At 39.9% G+C, this 27,281-nt stretch overlaps 3 protein-coding genes across 3 annotated transcripts; all 3 read left to right on the forward strand.

The window, feature by feature from the left end:
* The first annotated feature begins 72 nt into the window (after positions 1-72).
* On the forward strand, positions 73-6,892 carry LOC145906003 (sodium-coupled monocarboxylate transporter 1-like). The gene is made up of 13 exons (XM_082993379.1): positions 73-204; positions 874-977; positions 1,045-1,233; positions 1,295-1,360; positions 1,422-1,541; positions 2,399-2,553; positions 2,739-2,879; positions 3,115-3,333; positions 5,053-5,165; positions 5,327-5,484; positions 5,657-5,856; positions 5,927-6,039; positions 6,171-6,892. The coding sequence occupies exons 1-13, from the start codon at positions 147-149 to the stop codon at positions 6,416-6,418; spliced, it is 1,884 nt and encodes a 627-aa protein (XP_082849505.1). The 5' UTR covers positions 73-146; the 3' UTR covers positions 6,419-6,892.
* Positions 6,893-8,037: 1,145 nt separating this feature from the next.
* LOC145901598 (sodium-coupled monocarboxylate transporter 2-like) lies at positions 8,038-12,148 on the forward strand. The gene is made up of 11 exons (XM_082989375.1): positions 8,038-8,092; positions 8,751-8,851; positions 8,912-9,100; positions 9,168-9,233; positions 9,294-9,413; positions 10,143-10,297; positions 10,746-10,886; positions 10,956-11,174; positions 11,303-11,415; positions 11,481-11,638; positions 11,999-12,148. The coding sequence occupies exons 1-11, from the start codon at positions 8,038-8,040 to the stop codon at positions 12,146-12,148; spliced, it is 1,467 nt and encodes a 488-aa protein (XP_082845501.1).
* A 7,443-nt stretch (positions 12,149-19,591) lies between these two features.
* Positions 19,592-27,111, forward strand: LOC145898546 (N-fatty-acyl-amino acid synthase/hydrolase PM20D1-like). Its single transcript, XM_082987052.1, has 10 exons — positions 19,592-20,266; positions 20,584-20,822; positions 21,797-21,883; positions 22,247-22,383; positions 22,827-22,946; positions 23,523-23,643; positions 23,994-24,155; positions 24,952-25,111; positions 25,295-25,394; positions 26,090-27,111. Exons 1-10 carry the CDS (start codon positions 20,002-20,004, stop codon positions 26,217-26,219), a joined length of 1,521 nt encoding a protein of 506 aa, XP_082843178.1. The 5' UTR covers positions 19,592-20,001; the 3' UTR covers positions 26,220-27,111.
* The last annotated feature ends 170 nt before the right edge of the window (positions 27,112-27,281 follow it).

Raw genomic sequence — 27,281 nt, forward strand, 5'->3', positions numbered from 1 at the left:
ATGCAAGAACAGTCACATTTTTTGTCTGAACATCAAGTATAACGCAGAAAAGGTTGGTGCAATTTAATCAACTGCGCGTTAATTGCAGCAGTTGGAAATACAATTCTAATAACCCCATAGAAATTGAATTGTTACTCGGCGACAGGATGGACAACCAGCGCACCCAACAGTATTTTGGAACTGCCGACTTTGTTGTGTTTGTGGGTGAGTATACATAAATAAAGACGTCGCAGTTGTATAATAATATTGCAGGTATAGGTGCTGTGTTGCAAAAACGACTGCAACGACAGGCACCGTAGGTGGCGCTTTAATTTCGCCAAATGGTAAATAACTGTGAGGCGTAGAATTTAACCGTGATCCTTTAATTTAGAGTTTATTTCCTATTGATTTAAAGGCAAATACACCATTTATGCTGAAAATCTCTTCCGACTTTCTTCTGTATTAAATGATCTAAGTCGTCCAATTTATGTGTGTACAATTTTATTCTTACTAAGTGCCGACACAGCAGTAAACTTATGAGTTGAAGTATGGAAAACATAATGTCTGGCGCCGCGCAAGCACAACCTAACCATGGTCCGAGAGAGAAAACAACGCCAACGGGCCGTGCGTACTGAATTAGAAACGTGCTACCGTTTAAACTTGCATTTACACAGCCAGTGTATACACTTGTCCATACGCCATAAGAAATCTGGGCTACTGGAAATAGTGCACTCGGGGAAAATTGCCCTGCAAAGGATTTTATATTTTCCATTTTAAAATCACTATAAAAATGTCATTTTGAGTACAATTTTCCCCGAGTGTACTATTTCCAGTAGCCCAGATTTCCTGTGTTAGTGCTATCATATGTATATCGTAACCTTTTCACAAACGCAGGGAGTTTGCTTGCGTCAGCTTTGGTGGGAGTATATTTTGCTGTGAAGGATCGACACAAGTCAAATACCGTGAACTACTATTTTGGAGGAAAGAAAATGCCACCGGTACATATAGCATATAACCCATGTTCAATATATTTAATCACGAACCCTTATATCGGTTAAATTACAGATAGCAGTTGGCGTGTCCCTAGCTGTCACTTATGTATCGGCACTCACAATAATCGGTTCGCCAACAGAGACTTATTTGTATGGGACGGTTGCCCTGTGGTATCCGTTTGCTTACATTCCGGGGACGGTCGTTGCGGTGATGTATTACATTCCAATGTTGCACAGGCTACAAGTGAAAACAATTTATGAAGTATGTTTTACCACATGAATACGAATATATCAGCCAACGGCATTCATTCTGTTATTTGCAGTATTTGGAAATGCGATTCAGTTCGTCTTTCAGGAAACTGGCTTCCGCATTTGAGCTGGTGTCGACGGTTTGTTTCCACCAACCCATTTTTCCTGAAATCGTTCAGTATTAAACGCATGTTTCTGCAGATGATCTACATGTGTTTCGCCCTACTGGTACCAGCTCTCGCGATAAACGCCGTGACTCCGATCAGTCTTCATTGGGGCATAATTTTGACCAGTGCCGTTTGCACAGCTTACACTACAGTGGCAAGTCAAGTTTTTCATTAAGTGTACAACGCAATACAATATTTTGAATTGCGTTGGATATAAACTACTCACTAGATTGGTACAAAAACTGTGTCTCTTTGCACTAAATACAATTAGAAATATGCAACGCAGTAATATTTCATGCAATGGCATGATTGGCAGTATCGCCCACTGCGCAGGTCCTTACTTGTCGATCCCAGCTTTCGTATCGAGTTTAAAAAGAATAATCATTATTTTATTGCGTAATTTTAATATTAGTCCACAAGTGCATTTCCCACGAAAGGAAACTAAAGTTTTCGGTGTGATAACTTTTCTGGAGATAAGATGGGAGAGCAAGCCTTTGCGGCTTCAGATTCAAAGCAAACAAACTTGCCCTCTTCCACGGACCTTGTGCGAGCGATAAATGACACAAATAAGAACGGCGCTATTTGTTGATATCATACAACGCGTAGTATAGGTGGATCGTTTATTTATTGAAATTTTTACTACTTTGCACGCTGTTAACGTAGCTTCACTGGTGTTTCTTGGGTGATTGTGTTGCTTCCCTACATTACGCGTTTGTGAAACTATCTGAATATGAGAATAAGAATATTGGCCAATACTGTTGAAGACGTTGACATGTTTTATTTATTTAAAACCTTTCGGCAAAAACTTATGCCATCATTAGTTGAAAATGATGCGGTTGGTCTATCTCCAGGATTATATGGAGCTGACCTGACTAACGTCACAAGTCATAGATAAAGCTCGCTCTTTATTCTCAGAATTATGAGTATACCCGCAAATAGTGTTCGAACTGAATATATTTATTATTTTTGTATCTTGTTCGCAAATTTAAACCAAATCCTACTTTTGGTCAGGGTGGAATCAAAGCTGTTGTGTGGACGGATGTTGTCCAGTTCGGGTTTATTTTCATTGGTTCCACGTTGGCCCTGGTAATGACAATCATCGAACTTGGAGGAATGGGAAACATTTGGAGCGCCCTGGACAGAGGGGGAAGGTTGAACTTTTTCGAGTAAGTTTAATCTATAACTTGTAAGATTTCCTACATGTACTTGTACCCAGGGCAAAAAGGTAAGACACTGAACATATCAAGCAGACGTTTTAAACAGAACTGAGTTTATAATCAGTGCTAGCTGTGTACTGCATTGAGAACCACTGATGTCAAGCATGAGTCTAATTGTTTTTGTTGTTGGTTAGTTTTAATCCAGACCCGACTCTCCGAAGCACCGCTTGGACGCTGCTGGTTGGTGGAGGAATAGGGGAGTGCGTGACAATGTGTGCGAGCCAGTCGGTGTGTCAAAGATATTTGTCCTGTAGAACTGTTGCGGGGGCGCAAAGGTGGTTTGTGTTGTTAATTTGGTGACATTTTTACACTCCGAGTTTTTTTTTATCAAGTACAGTATGTGATGCTTACTTTCAGTTTTTTCAACATATAAGGTAGTTTGCCATTACATGAAAACAACGAACTTTCCGTAACATTATGACAAAAAGATGATCTTTGGTGTTTGTTCATATTTTCGTTTTGCATCGATGATGCACGAACGAAATGTAAAAGCAGCTTTTGTTCCATCAGAGCCGCTTTCAGCACTTTTATTCCGAAGTTCATTATTTCGGCCATTTGTTATGCGAGTGGAGCTGTGGCGTATGCCTACTTCGAAGGTTGCGACCCATTGGCTTCTGGAGAAGTAACCAAGAAAGATCAGGTGTATCCATATCTCGTGTTGAAAGTGTTCCGCAACCTGCCGGGAATGGCTGGTCTTTTCGTGGCCGCCGCCTTCAGTGGAACTTTAAGGTTAGTGTAAACGTATGGAATGTTTGCAATAACGTAACCTACTGACAACGAATCATAACCGAGCGGCTCCCAATGTGATGTTGTAATACAACAGTGGTTGCCAAATTAAAACGTTTCTATGTCAATCCAGAAAAAATAACATGGTGGCAGACGATCAGCATCAGAATAGTCTTTTGTTTTGCGATCCATGAGAAATATATGAAAAGAAATATACATATCATACCGTTGCTGATCGTATGCCATCTCTGAATATGTGTTTTTCCGGATAATACTAAAACGTAAACAACAGATTCCATTGGTCGACACGGAGCACCACAGACTGATTCATGCGTTCTTCCATCTTCCATGAGAAATTAACTTTTTTTCATACCTATGTTAACTATTTTCAGTCCGTTAATTTCCGTGAAATCGATTTAGAGTAAATTGTAATGAATTAGTAGCTGAGTAAAACTTTTAAATCAATCTTTCAGACAGCTCTTTTAACGATGTTTTTATTTTTGTCAGAAAAATATATTTCGCCCTGAAAAGGGCATCATCAGTTTCTGCAAAGTGTACAAAACAGCGTAAAATAACGAAGTAGAAGTCTGCCACATAAAGGAAAGTACCTTGATAAAAAATTAAAAAAAATAAAAAAAATTAAAATTAAAAATTAGATAATGCAAATAAAAACCTGGATATGTAAGAAAAGAACTAGTAACTGACTGCCAGTATAATTCCAACAAAAAATATGTCGCCCAAAACCTGACAAAACTCGCGAGCAAGTCCAACATCTGAATGTACACGTCACACGATATACGACGCCAAAAAATGCAACGAACCGTAAAGAGGAAAAAACACTACAAAGAAGGGAACACGAGGTTCGAACTTTTGAGCCTTTAGGCGGACGTGATAATCACGCTGTTACAGTGTGACATTCGTGCACAAACCGTCTGCAGAGAATTTGGATATATATGAGGATATGCGGTTGCATAGGACACGGGCACAGATCAACGTGCAGAGTATGATCACACCTGTATGCAAATAGTATATTTGCAATGTGCCTTGTTTGTTTTCAATTGCTCTTCGTGTTTTGCTGTAGCGTTTTATGTCGTCACGATTGTGTGGCACTGCCAACAATCATTGTCCGCCTAAAGGCTCAAAAGTTCGAACCTCGTGTTCCCTTCTTTGTAGTGTTTTTTCCTCTTTACGGTTCGTTGCATTTTTTGGCGTCGTATATCGTGTGACGTGTACATTCAGATGTTGGACTTGCTCGCGAGTTTTGTCAGGTTTTGGGCGACATATTTTTTGTTGGAATTATACTGGCAGTCAGTTACTAGTTCTTTTCTTACATATCCAGGTTTTTATTTGCATTATCTAATTTTTAATTTTAATTTTTTTTATTTTTTTTAATTTTTTATCAAGGTACTTTCCTTTATGTGGCAGACTTCTACTTCGTTATTTTACGCTGTTTTGTACACTTTGCAGAAACTGATGATGCCCTTTTCAGGGCGAAATATATTTTTCTGACAAAAATAAAAACATCGTTAAAAGAGCTGTCTGAAAGATTGATTTAAAAGTTTTACTCAGCTACTACAGATACGGTATCGATCGACAGCCTACCAGGGTGGCTTGGTTCACCGATCCGGTGTTGTTTATTGTTTTTTCATTGTAATGAATTATTTCTATTTCATATTGGTGTGGTTTTGCGTCATTTAAAATGCATTTCTTCTTCTGTTTTAGCACCGTATCGTCTGGTCTTAATTCAATGAGTGCCCAATTGTTGGAAGACTTTCTAATTCCTTTTCGACCCAACCTGAGTTCTTCGTTTAAAAACGTCTTCAGCAAATTGGCTGGTATACAAAATAAGATAAATTTGCCAAAACAAAACTATTTGCCAAATGCTGTTTCAAAGTTTGATAAAAAAATTCCGAATTGAGAATCGGCATAAACTATACTGTATCATAGTATAACAGCCTAAAACATAATGTATAAACCTTGTATTGGTGCCTTATAGCGTTTGGTCTTGGAGTGGTTATTACGGCAATCACATATCTCTTCCTATTTCTGGAGGGAACTGTCATATCCATGCTCATGTCAGTAAAAAGTGGTTTCATCGGTGCTGTGCTTGGGGTTTACACATTGGGCATGTTTTTGCCCTGGTGCAACACTAAGGTACTTAAATGACCATTCTTGCTTGTAATTTCGAAGAACTGTTCTAAAGGTTTATTGCATCATGAATAGTTATTTAAAACTGTAAATGTACTTGTTTAATGTAAAACTGTATTTGATCATGACGCATACACAATTATAACCGCATTCAGAAATCTATATGTTTAATACTCAGGGAGCAGTTGCTGGTCAAATAGCCGGATTTGTGGTGGCAACTTGGTTAGGAGTCGACGGCATCGTGTCTGGAAGGTCACCTGAAAGTCAACGCCAACTGCCTGTGTCAACGCAGTGCTGCAATGCAACCACAACCGTGTGCGCAGTGGCAAATGTTTCGTCTGTGGAAATTAGCTTCGTGGAAACGACAACCACGCACAGGTTACCCGTGTGAATTTAAATGAGGTTTAGATTTAAAAAGTAACAAATCTTTGATCTCGCTATGCATTAGTTCCCAATCCAATGATGAACACAATCCACTTCGTGCAGTCTCGTTTTGGTATCTCTCTGGTGTTGGACTCTGTGTTACTGTTGTAATCGGATTGCTGGTGTCGTTTGCAACAAGTAGGTTAAAGATACACATAGTTACGTTTTATACTGCAGGCGCTACCGCTATGCCGTAATTCATATTGCAGATTACGGCATGTTTTTGTTGAAATGAAAAATAGATTAAGCATTGAAAAAAACTTTTGAAGGGGCCGACCGACCGGAGGAGTGCGATCCGCGTTTGTTTTGTCCGATTATTGACAATCAAAGACTGCCTAAAAGTGTTCGAGATTTCTTTCGCTTTGGTGTCCCGTATGTGGCAAAGAGTCAGATGCCGGAACGAGTTTGTCAAGAAGAATCTCAGACAATTGAAGACGATTCCATAGTTGTTTTGAAGCTAAAAACTAGAGATATTCAAATTGCCAAGGAGAGCGCTTCTCTTATGTCTATTAAATAACGAAAAAAAATGCCCAAAAATTTTTTATGTTGTTTATTACTTATGGGACCCAAAAACTCTCCCCTGTTTGTGTAAGACCCGCCTCTATAATGAATGTATGTACGTTTAATTGCTCGTCGTCTTTGCTGGGTCGTTCTTTACCTGTGAACCAGCGTTTTGTTCAATAAAATTTAAGTATTGGCTATGGGATTTTAAATTTTTACTTGTCATACCTTTCGTTTAGTGTTCGTGCCGACTTCGATTAAATGCCAGACAATTGTTTCTTTGCTATTTAATTTGTTTGCAGTGAATATTCACGAAAATGTTACATTTGATATTTTTTCCTGTTTTAAACCCAGGTATTCCCGCACATGAATGTTAGGTTTGTACGTGGGTTGATCGGCAAAATTAAAAACTTTTCGCACCTTGTTAAAACAAATAAAAGCATTTCACGCTGCAAGGTGTTGGAGAGCAAATTTTGTTTAATTAACCTTTTTCAGCTTTTCTTCCCTGTCTGAATCGAGGTAGTCTTTCGGGACAAGGATTTCAGAATTACCGCTATATATGTGTACAAAAAGACCATGGTGGTGCGTCCAGCCGAGCAGGCCCCGAGTTACCCGTTGCGTTTTGCACAATTGGCGTTGTATTTTGCAAAAATAATTCAATAACGGATGATTGTCAAAGGGATTGTTGAATTTTCATCCCAAAGAAGCAGTTGCTTTTAAATTCAAGCTCAATAAATTTTCAAATAAGGTTCGCAGACGAACTCTACGACCGACAATTAGAATTGCAACGTCATCAAAAAATTTTCTTCGTGAACGGACGCTCAGACTCTTGCACCGCGCATTTTCCATATGAGTAAACGTAGAGTCAGCCAAATGTTCAGGAAATTTCTTAATGAGCACATTTCCAGTGTTGCACGCTGCGAAGGAAATGTTAATATTATTCAGTGGCGGCTCGTGTTCAGGCATTGCGGAACTGCAGCAACACCACTAAATGTAGTATCGTCGCTATAGTATTATCACCAATTTCCTAGACTTTTTAACTGTCGTGTTTCGTTTATATTCACTCCAGCCCCGTCTGTTGGTGGTTGTCCTCGTCAGGTTAACAAAAAAGCGGGCCTTACTGTGTGACCGATGTTTATTAGCAGCCATCGCATTGCGCATTCTATGTATGTTGATTTGCAGCAATTAGGTTTGTATTTATTTTTGCGACCACAGTTCGAGGCAAAGAATTTTAAGGTAAAGAAACCAGCAGAGCATAACTACTGTCATTTGGTTGTCATTACAACTAGAAGACGATTACGAGATCAAATGGACAACGTCGTTTTAAATTAGAATTAAAATAGCGTGATAAAAAGAAAGGAAAGGGTCGACATCTAGTAAGTGTTTCGGCAAACAATCACATACCGCTCATATAAAAATGTTTACAATCAGCATAGATCTTACACTGACAACTTGGGTTGGTTTCCTAGGAATTACAAATGCTGCTCATGTTACAAATATATTGCAGATTAAATTTAGCCTCGGGACTTACGTAGAAGTAAGGTATTTGGCGGCCATGCTAATGCACCCAGCAATTTCATTGTAGACGCATATAGTATCTAGAAGTGTTGTCAAGTGTTTGTGTGTTGGATTATGATGGGAAACGTCGGGCAGCAGCATTTCGGTATCGTGGATTTCATTGTCTTTGGCGGTGAGTCGCATATTTGCTTCGGTTATAAACATGGTTTCATTGTCTTTGACTGATAAACATGGTTTGAATTCCTAGCTGGTCTTAACTTGGCGAGATTTCGAACGAAATTATCGCTCTCTGTGCTTGCGCCTTTGCCAATTTTTAAGTATTTTTATCAATGCCCCAAAGCCAGTGAAGGCTTAACAAATGCACACAGTTTAAGAAAATTTTATTATCCTTCGCCCGTGGAGCAATCTGAAAAGGAATCAAGTCACAATTTACATTTAATCCTTTAGTGCCTGCAGTCATTTTATTTAAACCAGATGAGTTGAAACTGTATTTAATTGTGAATTTATAAATACCAAATCCACCGTTTGTAACCCCTGTACAAGACCAATATATTTCACTCCATGCGCCAAGAGCAAGCATTTCTTGTTTTTTGCTGATACACAGGGTAATCTGACGTCATGATACCATTTCTATGGATTTAAAGGCATTTACCTGGGGAGTACCACAAATGATGCACAACTCCCAAATACAGGGTGTTTGACCAAATTAACAATACGTTGTGGTTTCTACGTTTGCCGCAAACATTTCTCAACCATTAGCTTATCTTCAAACAGCATTTGCGCAATTCAAAATCACATTTTTCACATTTACGAGCACTTGCGTTTCTTAGCATCTCTTCTCGTGTGTGCCTTCCAGGGAATATTCTTCGCAGTAAAAGATCGAAAAAGGAACACAGTGAATTATTTCTTCGGAGGAAAGCAAATGTCGCCGGTAAGAAAACTTCTATCAACTACAATCACTTGTATCGAACCATGCCATTTTCCCATTCAGGTTGCGGTCGGTGTCTCGTTGGCAGTTTCTTACCTGTCAGCGGTGACTATAATCGGCGGCCCTACTGAGACATACTTGTATGGAACTGTCACAGTATGGTACATTTTCGGGTACGTTCCCGGCACCCTTGCAGCAATGATGTATTACATTCCGCTCTTTCATCGACTACAAGTAAAGACTGTTTTCGAGGTATGATATCAAAAACATGTGTTGAACATGAGGGGTTTGGCCATATGCACAGTTGCATTGTTTGCAGTACTTGGAAATGCGATTCAATTCGCCATTCAGGAAGATGATGTCTGCCATAGAACTAATGTCATCGGTAGGTTGTGGGATGTTAAAGTTCCATAAGACCACCTTAAAATATGGTTTATTTTTTCAGTTCCTCTATATGTGCTTCGCTATTCTTGTGCCCGTGCTAGCGTTCAACGCAATGACACCAATCAATCTTTACTGGAGCATTATCTTAACGAGTGCCGTCTGCACAGCTTACACCACAGTGGTAAGTCAATCTACTGATAATTGCAGTACAAGTAATGTAACAACAACACATGATTTTAAGTTTTTTACAGAGTTTCAAAATGTTTTATTGTATTTCCACAACATAACACTGTTCAAAAAAAGCCATAATATTGCAAAGCTGCAGACAGGGTGTGTACACGCACTGTTTCGACCTGTAAGGTCTCATCAGTGCAGCTGTTGTGTGTATACCCTAGTATAGGGTACCCTGCAGATCGACGTTGACCGAAAGGTACCACAAAGTGGAGACTAGTGTGCCTGCTAGTGTGAAAGCTAGCACAGTGCCACACAACAGCTGCACTGACGAGACCTTACAGGTCAAAACAGTGCGTGTACACACCCTGTCTGCAGCTTTGCAATAACATTGTTCTTTCACGCATTAGGGTTAAATTTACTGTTACCTAAACGATGGTCGCTGTGTTTCCTCCATACCACCCTGTATACGTTACATTCACAGTACAATCATCTAAGTCAGTGATTCCCAACCTTTTTGTGGTTGCGTACCATTTGGAGGCAAACAATTTCGACGCGTACCACCTAGTTGAGTGTTACAAAGTAACCTAGGGGATGGTGTAACGAACATTTTGGGATCACTTACGTTTTTTTCAATTCGAACTATTTCCGCAAAATACGGAAAGGTGCTCGCGTACCACCCAGATTGCCGTCGCGTACCACCGGTTGGGAAACACTGATCTAAGTTTTCGCATTTCAGGGAGGAATAAAAGCCGTGGTATGGACAGACGTGATTCAGTTTGTGTTTATGTTTCTTGGGTCGGCCGCAGCTTTCGTAATGGCAACAATTGAAATCGGAGGATTTGGAAACGTTTGGTCTTCGCTGGACAGAGGTGGAAGACTGAACTTCTTCGAGTAGGTTCAATTTCTTCTTAGTCCGAAGCAGGAATAAATATCCTGACGAACTGCTGACAGAAGTTCTCATATTCATTATAGACTGGGTTTATTGCATATAGAAATATATGGATCTTAATTATTTATTTAACCGCATATCATATACAGTATCTATTTTGTGACACTGAACTTCAAATAAAAAATTCCTGGTCATCCTCACACCATTTTTTCCTTGATTTACATCACGATTAGGTGCCAATCTGGTGTACTTTTATTACATATATTTCGCCTGAACTTGTGGGCATCAAGTAGATTGTATTTGAATAAGTGATACTGATGACGCCTGCAAGTACAGGCGAAATATATATATTTCCACAAATTTTTAAGAAAATATGTTACTAATTACTTTGTTGGCCATAAATCAAACAGGAGATTCCAAGAATACCAACTTTCGATGTACTTTTTATAGATTTAATCCGAACCCGACGATACGCAGTACGTTTTGGACGGTTTTCATAGGATCAAGTGTGTTTGAAACCCTCTCCATCTGTTCCAAGCAAACCGTGATGCAAAGATACTTGTCGTGCAAGACTGTCCCCGATGCTCAAAAGTAAGGCCTATCCTTGGGGTAACGTGTTTCCTTGCAAATTAAATACACTTACGAACGATGTTTACCAAGGGCCGCCTTTACCTCGTTAATCATAAAAACCGTTCTTGGCGGCATTGCTTATACGAGTGGTGCTGTGGCGTACGCCTACTTCGAAGGTTGCGATCCCTTGGTATCTGGAGAAGTAATCAAGAACGATCAGATGTATCCATATCTCGTGTTGAAAGTGTTTCGCAACCTGCCAGGCATGGCTGGCCTTTTCGTTGCTGCTGCATTCAGTGGCTCCTTGAGGTAGGATTGATATTGTATTCAAACGTGTTGAAATGTACAAAATATTATCGTCAATGATGCATGATTCTGTATACTGTGATATACCCTTGTTGACATACAAGAGAGTCAGCAACTAGTTTTTCCTTTAGCACAGTTTCATCTGGCCTCAATTCAATGAGTGCGCAGTTGCTTGAGGACTTTTTGCTCGCCTTCCATCCGAATCTCAGCACTTCTTTCCAAAATACGTTCAGTAAACTTGCAGGTTTGCAGCACTGTCACCCTTTCGCAAAATGTATTGCAAAGATAAAAGTTGCGGTATTTTTGCAGCGTTTGTTCTCGGTCTCTTGGTCACCGGCGTTGTGTATATTTTACTACTGCTGGATGGGACCGTGATGAACCTGATAGTTTCAATAAAAGGAGGCTTCATAGGAGCATCGATTGGAGTGTACACTCTTGCCATGTTCTTACCCTGGTGCAACACAAAGGCAAAACTGTTTGTTTTCAAAGACTGAGCTCTTAATATCTTAATATGAGTAAACCCGGCCAACGGTTAAACATTATATTGCCATCGGCGACATTAAATTTCTGTATGTGTTACTAATCACCTCAATGATAGACTCGTTGCCTTGTTATAAAAAACAAAGTATTATGAGCACCATACACCCGGCAAAGCCCAGGGTCGTGAGTTCAAACCTCACCGGGAGCTTCATTTCTTACATCCCACACCGACTTGTCGGGAGAAAGTCAGACTATACAATGCCTCTGTTACAAAGCTTTTAAATTTCTTGTAACATACAACTTATTGTATCTATTTATATGTGTAAACAAAACTATTCACTTCGTAGGGCGCGATAGCTGGTGAGATTGCAGGTTTTCTTGTTGCTACGTGGCTTGGAGTTGGTGGCATCGTATACGGAAAGTCACCGAGCCTGTTGCTGGATAAGTACAATGCCGCAGTACTTCCAACAATTTGGTGTTCCGCAAGATTTTTTTGATAAAAATAGTGTTCCGTGGCTCAAAAAGGTTGAAAAATACTGCTCTATAGGGTACGTAATTCTTGTGCGGATTGTCACGGCAGAAAGCATACAATGAGAGTACAAATTGCTCATCACTTACATGGTAACTCTTTTTTTACAGTATTTATAGTTTGAAACGTCACCAGTCACTTATTTACGGCTGCAATGTTGCAGAACGATCAAAATTGCCAAAATAATCAGCAGAGTAACAATGAACACATGTACACTGGCCGTCGATAATAATGTCATGATCTTTTCCCCTTGCGTTTTTGATTACGCATGTGGGCAAAATGAATCATTTCTTGGACAATTTTACAAAAATCGACCCTGCGTTGCTCTATATCCCATGCGTCGAACCTTCAATTGCGCACACAGTTTGACAGAGTGATTCAGTGCAGAGCGCTAATAGAGAAAGGCAGCAAAAAACAAATTGCAGACTAATTTAAAACATTGATACAGAACCTTTTATGTTAGTAGTAATGAATTTCTTATTTTAATAAAAAAAAATTAATATTTGTCTTTGAGAGATAATATGGGTTTGTAATTTTCATTGTTGGTTTCGAAAAAACATAAATAAATGAGAAAAAAATAAATTTTTCAAGCAAGAATTTGGACTGTTTTACTGTTTCAAAGTCTGAAGCTCCTGCATGTAATGGAGCATTTTTATTTTTTTATGATTTGTGATGCATACGAAAACGTTTTATTTTTAAAAAACAACTTTACACGTGGTGAAATGAATAACTAAACATTCGTTGCATACATTTTGGTTGACTTCTTCTATTCCCCAATGTTAAACTTTATTGTAATTTTACGACAACCTATTGTCCAAAAATACATAGATCAGTGAGTGGTTAAACTCCTTTGGTGCAACTTCTTGTTTCATTCACGACCGCTCCGTGCAATTGAACCAGATCGGAAACCGGGATAACCATGTAGTCATGCTCGCAATAACAGTCGCGAAACACCATCCGTATTTGTGTTGGTCCAAGAACTCGCGGCCACATCACAAAGTTTCGGATAGTTCCCCTGAAAATGACGCAAAATCAGAGGGCAGCCTCCCAGAAAACGTTTTTTGCAACATTTTTGTTTACGTAACACATTAAACGTTCATGATTTGCCATATGCCTGTTTTTGCAACGTTAGATTTGGCGTTGAAAACGCAATAAATATATAAGAATTTGGTGCTATTTTTGCTGCCAGGCATATTTCTACCTTATTTCTACCCAGTAATGTTTCATGCAATGGCATGACTGGCATCGTATCGAGCCTATAGGCTGCAATGTCTGGACTGCCAAGCCTGTAAACCTAATGATTATTTCTATCTGTTGCCTTTTCACCTACTTGAAAGCCCATTCCGGGTCTGGTTGATTAGTATTAAGCAAACCTGGCCCTTGGCCAAGTAACAGGGTTCCACCCCCGGGAACAGCATTGCCGAAGTGAGGTCTGCTTGCTTTGAATTCGCCGTCAATGTAGTAGCTGCTAGCGTTGGTCGGTGCATCGAACACCACGCAGAGGTGAGTCTACAGGAAAATACTGTTTTTGTACAATATTGCGAATTTGTGGTTGCACGTTTTGTTCCATGTACTGTAGTCCAGGATAAGCATAGTTTAGGTACAGCACCGCTTGCATTGCTCAGTTTTTTTAGTATTCTATATGGCGAAAAACATTTCCAATGCTGTATTTACAAATGAAGTTTGCAGGGTAAACTGTATTGGTTTGTTCCGAGGTTTTTTGGCTTACGAAAAAATAAAGATTCCGTGGCATTCAGGCGTAACCACCACCACGATTGCTGCAATCATTCGGGCTTTCATACCACACCATAAATTTGTACCATAAGTACCGGTAAATCGTATATGGTGAAAAATGACCAAAGTAGGTATTTCGCGGTACCCCTGAAGGTTACTAATGGAACCCTACCGTGCTTAGACCTCGATAACTGTCTCTTAATTCTAAGATTTGTCCATGATTTGGAAAAAGTCTTAAAAATATAACCGAGCTTTTTTAAAGAAATGAACCCCGTAGAAATTTAACCACATATTTTTTTCAGTTGTCCTTATTTCATGTTTTAATTCGACGGCGATCTTTTTTTAGACCGCTCTTGTTATTAACAAAGTAATAAACTATTCGGAAAAGGCGCTCAACTGGAATACCAAGCAGAAAATCGGGATTGTTGCGTTCTGGATAACCAAGATTCGAATCCTGGTGTGGAAAAAATGGCCAGGGACGTGCACGAAAGAAGATTCGTCTATGATAGCGTACGTGCTATATTTAAAACTGAATATTATACCTCCACTCCATCTTGCAATTGAAAATCTTGTATTTCCGTAGTTGAGCCATTAACTTTGATTTCCAACGTTTGTGAGTCCAGCGAGTGTTTGACAATGATCTCCATTCCCAAGTCACCGCTTGGTGTAAAGTAGCTGAAAATTGTGGCGTTCGAAAACGGCTTTGTTTTGTTGATCCAAGCGCACATGGTGGTTGCGTTAAAATTGTCCACGGTTTCTTGATACCTCACGTAGTCCGTGCCTTGATTGTCGCGCGGGAAGGCATACGACGAAAGAGGACACCCTGAAGTAAGTTGCAGAAATTTGGCCTATAGTAGTCTGGATTAACGACGCGTGGCGAACCACCTTTAAATATACAATCTGTTGCAACCTATAACACCACCTTCCAACCTATAACACCACCTTCCAACCTATAACATCACCTTCCATTGCCACTCACTGAGCACATGGGCGGTTTAAAAACCTTCCGGTTTTATTGATGCCCTTGGCATTATATTTTGCATGTTTATTGTGAAATGATTCGCTTGATCTAAAATGATTTGATTTGAATTAACGAGGACTGACTGCAATACATTTGCAAGATTGTGTAAACTGTGAAAGATACTTGAGCGCCATGTATATGCGTTAGGTTTTACACGACTCAAAGTCGTTTAGAGCGCTATATAATGTGAACCCACCTGTAAAAGTGTACCATGGCTTCCCAATGCAACTGTTTGTCGGATAGAAAGGTGCAGTTTTGTAACGTGAATACTTGTAAATGGTCAACGACGCTAAAAAACAAAACATTATATTAGGAATACACAACTGTGTTTGTCAAAAAACGTACTTATTGTAAATTTTGGCGTTGGCTTAATCGCAGACCAGGAAAAATTGGCCTCTAACTGCATTACCGCGACTTTATCAGAGGAAAGAAATGCACAATTTAAAACAGGGATGCGTGTGATTTTCGTTGTGCCAAACATTTGTGTGACATTTTTTAGAGGCGATGTCTAAAAACCTGTTTGCAAACAAGCTTGATTAAATGTTGTTGGATATAAAACAAGACAGATTTTTCATGTATAAGAGCCAAATTTATGCAAAAATGTTTATAGCCCGTGTTATGTGACCAGCTATTTGGTAATCACACGAACGGTAAAGGTTAAACGGCAAAACGATGTAATGTGCCAAAAAATGCAATTTAATCTAAATAAATCCTACGTCAAAAATGTTACTACATGTTAAATCCCTTTTTCAGTGGTAAAATTATTTCCTAAAACCTGATTATTGTAAGGCAGTGATTCCCAACCTTTTGGTGGTTGCGTACCACTTGGAGGTAAAACAATTTCGACGCGTACCACCTGGTTGAGTGTTACAAAGTAGCCTAAGGGATGAGGTAACAAATATTTGAGATCACCCACGAAATTCGAACTATATCCGCAATTTGCGGAAATGTGCTCGCGTACCACCTGGAATGCCGTCGTGTAGGCCTACCACTAGAGGTACGCGTACCACCGGTTGGGAAACACTGTTGAAAGGCATAAGACTTGAAATACCTGGAAGAAGTTTCATTTCAGAACTGGCTGCAGCGCAAACTGGTGTAGACAGGACGTACATTTTTGGTCCGCATTCAACGACGGTGCCTTGGCAACCCGCTGGGCACTCCACTTCCGTAATGGAACGACCAGTTCCTCCACTCGTAGAACACGATACTAAATAAAGTATTAAACATTATCGACACTATGATAAGCAAATGAGACCTCTTAGGAACAAACAGTGGCCATCTGTCTGCAGCTTACACAGTTATGGACACTATATACGGTTTTGATCATTACTCTGAGAATAAAGAGACTGACCCATTTTAAATAAATAAAACATGTCAATGTTTTCAACATTATGATGGCCCAGCCTCTTTATTCTCAGAAACATTATGAAATTTATAAGTGAGATGTTTCACTGACAACTCTATGCGGTCTTGGAATCTTTGCTTTAAAAGTCCTGTTAAATAAAGTATTTGCTGTTAAATGCAATTATGCAATTTGTTATTACGAAAGTATGCTGTAAAAGCAAGTTTAATTTCAAATAATTTCAGTAACATCTACTAATAGGCTTACTGAACTAACTGTAAGTTTGTTCATTCTGTATGTGAATTTATAGCAACGCAAAATTTGATTAAACTTACTGGTAAACGAAAACGAAATTTTCAAAGTTGTAGAAGTAAACGTGTTCCTACTTCTACGATAAACCGTTCTCTGAAAGCTGTAATCATAAGTTGTGAAGATGATAAACGCGCCTCCAGAACCTACAAACAGTTTTTTATTGTCAAAAATAGAAAGAAGGTAATCTGTGGTACTGTTCGTTGTTCACCAGATGTTGTTTAGGGTTGCGCTAAATTATTGAGTGGGTTTGCACAACTATTCTTGCACTACCCTATATACTTATTCTATGAAAAAAATTGCCCCAAAGATTAACAATTTGACCAAAGTTAGAGCAAGTATAATCAACTCGAAAATACGCATACATTGCAAGAAAATACTCAACTGCATACAAGAATCAGTGCTTACTATTGATAACATTGTTGTGAATTGCTTCGGTGCAAATTTTCCCCGATACGTACGGCCCACCTATGCACGGCCTGTGAGGTTCCATCGGACAGTCAGAAGGACACGACAAAGACTGTATGCCGGCCGGTGTGAAGGTGGTAAAATCTTCATCACAATCAATGTCTTCTAACATACAGTTAATATGCATTTTGTAAATTTGTAATTTTGCCATGTACAAATGTTAATTACAACTCGTGATCGCATATTTGTATGACGACCCTACCGTTTCGAAAAACTGAGTTTATATTTAGGCCTAACTTTAAGAAATGTCAAATGACATGCAAACTTTATTGAAAAAAAAGCGACACAACAACTGTAATTGGTTTCAGAACCACAACTGTTACAACCTAATCAGAAAACAAGCCATCCATTTTACTGTGAAACTACAGCTTTCAAACAACACTATAATCGCATAAGGAGAGGAGCTGGAAACCGACAACTCACGTATTGTAATCAAAAAGTTACTCTATTATCCCAACTATAGTCATGCTCCTATACTGTTATGCAACTGCACACAGAATATCACTTGATACTTACTTGAGGCTGTATTTAGTTTCAAACTGCCCAACAACAACAAGATTTCCAACGTCAACACTAACGGAACAGGCACTTGCATTTTTTCCTTGGCCATGTTACAAATGGGTTGTTGTGCTCTGTCTATCGCTGCTAATGTAATGTCATTTCCGATTGTGTTTTTGGTTCGTAAATGGGCAAAATGAATCATTTCGTTGACAGTTTTACAACGCCGTTACTCGTTACCCTACGCATCGAAAACCAATTACATAAATAGAGTGAATTACTTTAACGTGCTTGCTAACAATTAGGGCAAAAAAATTAGACTTCTTAGTTAAAAAACATGTTTACCTTTCAATTCTAAATACAGGGTCATTTGCAACGCAGTCTTAAATTTGGTGTGATTGCTAGACTATAGGTAGTGTAATATTCTTCTTGGGCCACACAAACCCTTTCCGTGTATATTCGTGTGTGATGAAGTTAATTGGTAAAACAATCTACGCTAGATGACGATGTTGAGCCATGAGTTAGCAATCAAACTGTGTGGCAACGTGCTTGACCAGCACATGAAACCAATACGTAAAAAATGCTGTCTCTGTTTAAAGCATATATGATCCTTCAAATGTTTTTCAATATGTTCTTACGTTACATTTAAACATTGGCCTGCCACTCATTTCTACATTCCACAGTGGTGACAGCGAGGTAAATTTGCTTAGTCTTTCCCGGAACGACCCAAAAGCAAACATACGAGGCGATTGTAAGGCAAATAACTGTGCTTGCCGCGTGGATGCAAAATGTTGCAGGAACAGCAGCTCAGTTATGTAAGTAAAGCAAGGTAACAACTTGCACAGTGGACGAGAACAGAGACCTCAACAGATTTTAACGCCTGGAGCGATATTGTGTTTGTCAACCACCGGTTGGGAACTTTGAGTACAACTGCAAAAGCAATATTGTTGTTTACAGAAGAGTTCCAACATTCCAGATGTATTTTGGCCGAAGATCAATATATATCAACTTATATGTTTTATAAACGAAAACTTAAGCGTGTTTACTTGATAGGATGATTAGTGTGAAGTTTAGCGTTTAGTAGGAAACAGAAGAAAACAAGTGACACCATTATACAGGTTTTTCGTCACTCGTCGCAAATTGTCAAGTGAAAATGCAATATAGACAGACAACTACTACTTGGGCAGTGCAGTTGTGAACATGGGGTTATTTGCAAAAGTGGGACTGCACTGGTGTAGTAAATTGTTTCTAAATTATGACCTGGTTTGAATAAACGTTGTACAAAAATGCAACTTTCCACTAAATGAAAAGTGAACATATCCGAGGAAAGTTGAGAAGAACTGATCAAAAACAATTGCCCGTCAGGTTGTGGGTCAGAGACAATGAAGCGTGAGACAGCAACGCAATGCACCGGCGCAGTGAAGTGTGACCACACCAACCCGGTCGACGCTTCCCTTTACTGGACAGACTCAGGTAATGTTTAGACTTTGCACTTCAGCTTTCCGCTTCGAAGGTTGTTTGACTTTTGTTGCAGTAAAAGAAGTGTCGACAGTGATGCAGTGAATAAGCACTACCAATGTTGAAGTTAGACCTTGAACGCTCGTGTTTTCCCAGCGTTTACAGAAGTCTGTTTAACGTCAACGTGTCTCAAACATGCCGAACAGATGTGTCCAGAACTAGACAGCTTACACAGACAACACTCGATTGAACTAGCAGGTCTACTTTACACGTGGTTTTTCGTGCTTAGAACATAGAAAGTTGGTTCGATAGACACTAGAAACACTTTGCTTCTTGCGTCAGGTGCTCTCACAGGTTGGTAATCTACAAATCTTTTCACTTCTCAGTAAATTAAAGTGCAGAGTTTACTGACACAATACGGACAAACAGGATACTGCACGCCTCATTGTAGTAACAAAGAACCATTGTGTACGAAACAAGGCAGAGTTAAGAGTTTCGAATTACATGATAGTCGTCATTAGTTTTTGATTGATAGAAATCTAAAAAGTGGGCTGGTATCGCTTGGAAAATTTGGTTGCGCTGTAAACAAGCTATATACTAAGCCTGCATGGGCCAATAGTCCTATTTGTCATACGTTGTTGTGGTTTTAACCATGACAGAATTTCCCTATTTGTCCTACTGACAAAGCAGAAAGTTACGCGTTTGTTTCAAACGTGCGTTCATTGTCTTTAAATGCTAGGTCAGTTTAGTTTGGTTTGATGTTGGTGTAAGCGTATATCTGATCATTTCAGTCCAAATAAGAAGGGCAAAGGTCGATGCTTAGTTTGCAAGCATACTTAGAGATGTCTTTGGGTGGTAGATTAGCATACAGTTACTCCAAATTAAGTGTCGTTTTTACTTCAAAATCTTCTGAGTTGTATTTCCAACAATGATTTACTCTCAATTCCTCTCCATTTGTTTGTACGTCAGGTAGTTTTGTGAACGCGGCGTAATGAACAAGCCCGTAAAACTTGTCGGGGCAGTGTCGTTGGTCTTTCTAGGCCTGATAGGTTTATGCTTAATAAGAACCACTTACCTCACATTGACAAGGGCAGGTCCTCCACCACCGTGTCAAAAGGATGAACATGAAGGCTATATCGAAAGTACCGAAGCCTGGCCAAGGCTGAAAAAAGCTCTTAAAATACCCACTGTGTCTTTTAAGCCCCATCATTACGACCGTAACGCCCTGAAGAAAATGGTGGAATTTATTCGCCACAGTAAGTATAACATTTCAGGGACCAATTGGTGCGGTTTCAGACTGTTAAAAAGGTTCGTTGTTTAAATCTTAACTTTGTCACTAAGCTATTAGCACGTTTTATTTCATTAAAAGGTTAAATTTAACCACCAAAGGACCTTTGCGATTCCCTGGTTAAGAAGCGACTTTAAGCGATCGAAAATTTAGTTGTTGCCATTTTTTCTGTTTTAGACTTCGTTGTAGTTCGCTGTAGTCACAGCAGTGTCGGGCAAAATTATATTGCCGCATACCAACGTCAGAAATTTATGTGCAGAATACTGAATATCACATTATTTTCAGACTACCCGGGTATATTCCGATCTCCGCTAGTTCGGCCCGACGTTATCAACGAATACAGTCTTCTAATCGAGGTGAAAGGGTCGAATGCAAGCCTTACACCCTACGCACTCACTGGTCATCTGGATGTTGTTCCCGTTATCCAGGAGGAATGGAAGTGGGAGGGATTCGGAGGCGAGGAAGATGAAGGAGGAGCGGTGATGTACGGACGTGGGGCTGTGGATAATAAGGGTCCAGTTATGGTAAGATACATATATGTTTGAAAATACGCATAAGTGTCTTCTTTCAACGAGTCGTTGTTTCTGATTATTTCTAAATTTACATAGTTGTGAATAGGAATTGCTCTTCTGGCACTAAGTTTCGAAAGTGTTTGTTGAAACCGACGTTTCGTCTATCATCCGGCGAGACTTCCTACTATACCTGGCAGCAATAACAGCATTACATAGTTGTGTTTAAGTTTCATTGCTCAAAAGTTTCATTGCATTATTATGGAAACAGACATTTGTATCGTACACGAAACTTAAATGCTGCTGTAGGTGACTGCTATTAACCTTATACGGAGCCCTCTACTGTCGTAATTCTTTGTTCAGATGAATGAAGCATGTACGTTCTAAACGCGTTTTGCATTCGTAGCGTAGCTTACAATGAAGAGTGGGGTTTGCTAATTTGTGTGGATGTAAGTTTTTTTTCACGGTTGCTGCTATGCTGTAGTATGGTCATATAGGAACCGAAACTTGGTGTTTACGCCGCACTTTGCCGAATGGCGTAATCTCCTTTAACAGCTCTTCAGGGGAGCGTTTTCTGCACGTCGTAATGCTACTGTGACGTCTGTTGTAAGCGCGGAAGCACAATAAAAAGCGCAATCTAACACACAGGGTTAATAGGAAATTGTCCTAAATTGAACAATGCATTGGTATAACTTATAAACCCATAAAGTTGCAAATCAGAACACTCAACCGAATTAACGGCTACCCACGAGGCTATAACTTAACCGGCAAATGGCGGATGAATTTGTCCATTATGATATCATAGACGAACAGTAATTTAACTTAAATTGCAAAAGCAGTGGATAAAAAACGACATTACCGTCTAGACTGTGGAAACTACGCAAGCTGGTTGTCAACAAGCATTTCGGGCGCTCGTCGCCGTATTGCCGCTCGTATTTGCATTGCTGTGTGAGTCAACATGCATGTAACAATCCACCCGTTCTCTTCAGGCGCAACTTGAAGCACTGGAGTATCTCCTTACCAGGGGCGTAAAACCGCAAAGAACCTTCTACATGGCTTACGGTCACGATGAGGAGGTATACGTCGCGTTTGGTTTTGTTCAACAAGTGTGGAACTGTGCTTAATACGTTGTTGACTGAACAGTAAACCACGTGTTAAAGAAGCGAGATTGCGAAGCCGCCAACCACTTCCTTTTGTAGCCAATTTCATCAAATACATTGATATTAACTTCACATATACTTATATGACATTGAAAAGAACACCGGTAACATAAAATTACTGATGTTCGTGACACAATAGTTGAGTGACTGCACTGCAACGTTGTGGTGTGAAGTTCAAACGCGACTATTGCTTTGTATGGTTTCCAGCCGTATAAAGTGGTAACAGAATGTTACTTTAAACAATGGTTCGACAGTTTTTGTTCAAGTATTGTTGATTAGGTTCGCGGGGCCGACGGTGCCGCCAAAATCGCCGATGCGTTGCGGAAACGAGGAGTCAACAAACTTGAATTCATTCTCGACGAAGGTCTCCCTATCACTACCGGCTTGTTGCCGGGTTTTAACAAGGACATGGCCGGGTAAACCCTCTGTAGTTGCTGTTTATTTGCTTCAACAAAGTCTATTGGGCTACATCGATTAAAGGCAACCTGTTGGGTTTTAATCCCGATGCGGATTTTTAAATCCCAAAAGTAAGCGCACGTGGTCGGCAATGTAACCACAAACTACAGACAATATAGCAGTGCCAAACGATACTAAAATCATATGTCTCGTTTCCTACACGCCATGGGAGAACGTATTGCAACATTCGATAGAGTTTGAGTTTCGATCGCATCTCATTAGCGCTTTAAGACGAGCGAAGGCGATCCTGTCGGCAAGTTCGATAAGCTTCGCAATCACCGCGTGGCCAAAACAAAGGTTACAACATTTCAGGAAACTCTGGACATGGCCACTTTTCTACCTATAGTAGGCGGTTACAACTCTGTTCTGAAATAACTGACATGCACTTTATGTTTTGATGCAGAATCGGTGTCACGGAGAAAGGATTTGCGTCTTTAAATTTAAGTGTGCACAGTGAGGGTGGTCATTCATCTGCGCCTCCACGGGAATCCAGTATCGGCATTCTATCCAACGCTATCGCAAGGTCATTGTTTAAACTATATTATTTTTTTCAATTACACGGAGAGCATTGTAAAGTTTCGGTATCATTCTGAAATTTAATGCTTTCAAATTTGAATGGAACATGATCCCACATACTGCATTTTACCCGAATCGTATAATAAATGCATTAAATCTCCTTTTTATCAAACGCGATAGAATAAGTTTGCTGGGCCTTGGTCATTCGGACTGTATTTGCAATATGGAAGTCGTTACTTCTTCGGTTGTGGAATATTCCAAAATCAAAGTAGAGGAGTCGCTGAACGAAAAACTAACACAGGGTCGGACGACCGATCAAAGTTCAACCGGCGCCATTCATTTGCATGCAAACAAAAAAAACACGTTAAGTCACGTCACGAACTGCTGCTGCAAGTCGGGCCAACAACACAACGTCACAGGGAGAGTATAATGATGTTAGTGAGGACTTCCAAAGCTCGAAGTGTCTGCTGTTTTCCACCTACACAATAATCCACATTACGTTTTGTGCACACCAAGCAGCGCCCACGCGTACCAATGTACATTTTTCAAATCCGTAAATGCCTAAAATAAACTTGCGAAACAGACTCGAGGCGAATCCCCACCGATTGATTTTCGACGATATCACGAGGTCTCTCGTTCACACACTCTCCTACGACATGACGTTTCCCCTCAACGTGGTCTGCTCCAATCTCTGGCTGTTCGGCGTGAGTATTTAATCGTTCGTTTTCTTCGCCCAAACACATGTGACAAATGACAAGGCGTGGGCGTGTTACGCTCATGTACTCCGTGATTTTGCAATTGAATCACTGACAAATTTGTACCAAACCAGAGGTCGGCTATACCTTTGGCATTTGAAAGCCGATTTGACCGTTTTTGTGCCAAACTAAAACTCGAAGCCACAAAGTCCTCAGGGGTGACTTTGACCACTCGATACGCCAGTTCAAATTGCGTTTCAGTACCGCATTGACGGAAAGAAAACGTACAGGCAAAAATACGTCGTTTTTTAAAAATTATATTTTAATGTAATGTATTGATGTTACTTTTTTTATTTCAGCCGATTGTTGCCCATAATTTGGCCAAGGGGTCCACGCAGGGCTTGGTCCGGACCACTACAGCTGTTACTATGATTAACGGCGGAATCAAGCACAACGTCATACCTCCGAGCGCGTGGGCCATAGTTAACCATCGGATTCACCCATCGCAAACGATTGATGAGGTATATAATGTACATTGAACGCATTGCAGGTTAATTGAAAATCCGTTTTCCACTTGCATCGATAAGAAGTAACAAAATTACTAAACACCCGATCAGGGCCCAAAGCGAGACGAAAATTTTTTTGAGACCACGTAAGATTGCAGGGAGGTGGTCGAACCTTTGCGGTAGAAATCAATCGGTTTCAGAGCAAGCAATGACATTCATGGACCTCCTATGTCTGGGCTCTGATGCACTGCAGTCACATTAAAGACAAATCTTTAAAAATAAAAACGTTCGTTTAATTTTCTAAAGCGTCGGTTTTTAAAAGAAGAACATTCTCTGATGACTTTTGTCAGGCCAAAACTTTTCGGTTATAGCACGTATTTTTGTTACCTGCAAAGAACGTAACAAACTCGTTATCAACTCCACGCGAAATTTTTATTTTTATTGTGAAGTGTAACACAAACTATAAACCATAATCTCAAGAATTATTGCGGGTGTGCCGATAAGATTGTGACGGTTGTCGAGTTAGGTATCCACGAGTGATAACCCAACATTTCAACTCACAAAAATTGCCATTAAGCAAATCCTGTATAGAACCCTGAATCGTTTCTTAGACAAGGTTTATCATTGATATATATACACATATGCTTGCTGTATTTAAAATCATCGGTATCTGTAAAACATAAAAAGGGTATATTACCATAGTCCGTGTCGCGCGTATATTTGGTTGTTCATGCCTCTTACAATCGGTTCCCATAACAACGCACCGAGAAACAAGACGTTTTACTTGTATCTGAGTTACATTTGCTTACAGGTGATGGCCACAGATAAGGCAATTATCGACGACGAGCGCGTCCATGTTGAAGTCATACATGGAGATGAAGCCCACCCTGTATCGCCAACAGCGAACCCCGCCTTTGAGGCAATCAGCAAATCCATCATACAGGCTTACCCCAATGCCGCGACTGTGCCAAGTAATTAAAATAACTTTGCTTGAGTGTTCACTGTTACGTGGAAGATTTACAGACCCCAGTTGCCGGTTTATATTCGTTAAAATTTTTCACCTGTTTTTTCTTTGTTAGGTGGTAACTCTTTATATATATTCTGTTAATATTGGCAGAGGAAAACGTGTGATGTTGGCCGTATTTCTGTTTTAGTTACGATGGTCGCCAACACGGATATGCTGCACTACCTGAAATTCTCTGATAAAATTTACAGATTTAATCCAGTGGTGATGTCTGGAAAAGATCTCTACAGGTAAACATGTGCCAAATGGCGTCTCATAACAGTTCTGTATGTTCAAGCCCACTTAATCTTTCACCTTATTGCATGCAGCATCTCATTTACCCAAATATTTTGCACTGGATTTTTTTGTACGGCATTTAACACAACGAATTGTGCAACGGTTTGGAGGTGATGTCAAAGTTCGCACAAAAGAATTGTTGAATGTAAAAGGAAAAATTTTGTCCAAAAAATTTCAGAAATAGAACAACGTGGCAGCCATATATAGTTGGCCAGTGCTGAAAAATCAATCACATTCTTTATCTACCCCCTAGTAATGTAATTCTCACAACCACTTCCGGTAATATACCCGCAGCTCCTGTCGTTAAAAGCCAATCTGTTGCAAATCCAACGCTTTTGGAATCATTTTTCCGCTATCCGGGACACACCAGCCATTGAATTCGAAAATTTTCGCCGTAACGGCTTGCTTTCAGCACCGGCAATTATCACTTATAACCCGAAAAGTGTCCTATAATCTCAAAACAGTTTTACATGTGGCTAGAAAAGTTGGTATATTCAAAGCAGGTTCAATTATTTGTGGGTAGTTAAACAAAATCTGCAGAAACTTGCCTCGTTATTACGTTCGATGCAAATATTGTACGCTGTGTGCGTCATCAGGACTTACGTAACAAACAACAGGATCTACTTTACATACCCATGTATTGCGTCAGAATACACGGACGAGATGAACGTATTCACCGCGACTCTTTCGAGGCTTCGATCAATCTCTACTACCACCTAATGTTGAACGTCGATCAGATGGATTCCGACACTAGTGGCGCTATGCACACCGAACTGTAATTTTTGTACTTCTTCAAATCATACCCAATTTTCCGGTGCTTCGTTTATGAGCAGTGTTATGCAATTATGGTGCCAGTCTATTCGACTGCGGTTTTAATATTTGCCCATTGCTGTCCCTGAAAGCGCATTATCCCCCCGCTTTTGCACGTGTGCGAATATACCGATGATTATTGCAAGGATTTACGCCGTTCTAGGGGTAATCAACAAGGGGTTGGTACGTTTGAGTTTTACGTAACCCTTTACTTGCTAAGACGTGATGCGATTGATTGGCTTTAATGTCTAAGGAGGTGTTTACACAAATCCCGAATAGTGATTTTTAAGTGCGGTGTACAATTTGTGGTTGCAGTCGTCTGAAAAGTAATGTACTGTACTTAGTTTCGAAGTTTCGCAGGCGCTTGAATATGTATTGTTGCTTCGGGTTACGTGTGTTAAACTGGCGGCCCGCCTTGCTTCGTTTTGTGGCCCGCGTCATATTAGTTTTGCACTTGCATTAAAGCGAGCTAAAAAATATCCTGATTCTCAAAAAGTGCGACAAGTTACACTTATTATGATTTCATAACACGGTATTATGACTGAAGGTAACTGATAACAATTTGTTTTTGATTCAAAACCGCAATTTCCATTGTTTCGACATTGCCAAAGATGTGTGTCCCGCGGAACGTCCAGGTACAGGAAAATTATTGCCCGGGACACGAAACGAGATTTGCAGCCCTGCTTTGCGCAGCAAATTCCAACCTTGCCTCGTGTGGTGCACAATTGCAAGCCATCCATATTTCACAAATTTCTTTTTTGCTTTCCTCAATTTTGCGTGTTCTATCTCAGCGCGGACAAATCTGAAAAACAGTGTTGTTTTTTTCCTTCTCGAATAAAAACTTCTTCATTGTGTGGCAACGTTAAAACAAATTGTGGGTTTTGGCGGAATTGTAGACAGTTTCAGTTAGCAAAGAGCATCAGATTACATCACCGTAAGTTCACAACAGACCAAAGTATTGGGCAACGCAGAAATCTATCAAACCGTACAAGCTTCAAAGCGGGGCAATTGCATCAACCCTTCAACTATGC

This window comes from Ascidia mentula, chromosome 1, assembly GCF_947561715.1.
Source record: "Ascidia mentula chromosome 1, kaAscMent1.1, whole genome shotgun sequence".
In the NCBI taxonomy this organism is placed as follows: Eukaryota; Metazoa; Chordata; class Ascidiacea; order Phlebobranchia; family Ascidiidae; genus Ascidia; species Ascidia mentula.

Coding starts and splice junctions, on each gene's coding strand:
- LOC145898546 (XM_082987052.1), top strand. CDS start 20,002: ATGAACAAGCCCGTAAAACTTGTCGGGGCAGTGTCGTTGGTCTTTCTA. Junction 21,884..22,246: donor CTTACGGTCACGATGAGGAG/GTATACGTCGCG, acceptor ATTGTTGATTAG/GTTCGCGGGGCCGACGGTGC. Junction 22,947..23,522: donor CTATCCAACGCTATCGCAAG/GTCATTGTTTAA, acceptor CTTGCGAAACAG/ACTCGAGGCGAATCCCCACC.
- LOC145901598 (XM_082989375.1), top strand. CDS start 8,038: ATGGGAAACGTCGGGCAGCAGCATTTCGGTATCGTGGATTTCATTGTC. Junction 11,175..11,302: donor GCATTCAGTGGCTCCTTGAG/GTAGGATTGATA, acceptor TTTTTCCTTTAG/CACAGTTTCATCTGGCCTCA. Junction 11,416..11,480: donor TACGTTCAGTAAACTTGCAG/GTTTGCAGCACT, acceptor GTATTTTTGCAG/CGTTTGTTCTCGGTCTCTTG.
- LOC145906003 (XM_082993379.1), top strand. CDS start 147: ATGGACAACCAGCGCACCCAACAGTATTTTGGAACTGCCGACTTTGTT. Junction 2,554..2,738: donor GGAAGGTTGAACTTTTTCGA/GTAAGTTTAATC, acceptor GTTGTTGGTTAG/TTTTAATCCAGACCCGACTC. Junction 5,485..5,656: donor TGCCCTGGTGCAACACTAAG/GTACTTAAATGA, acceptor TTTAATACTCAG/GGAGCAGTTGCTGGTCAAAT.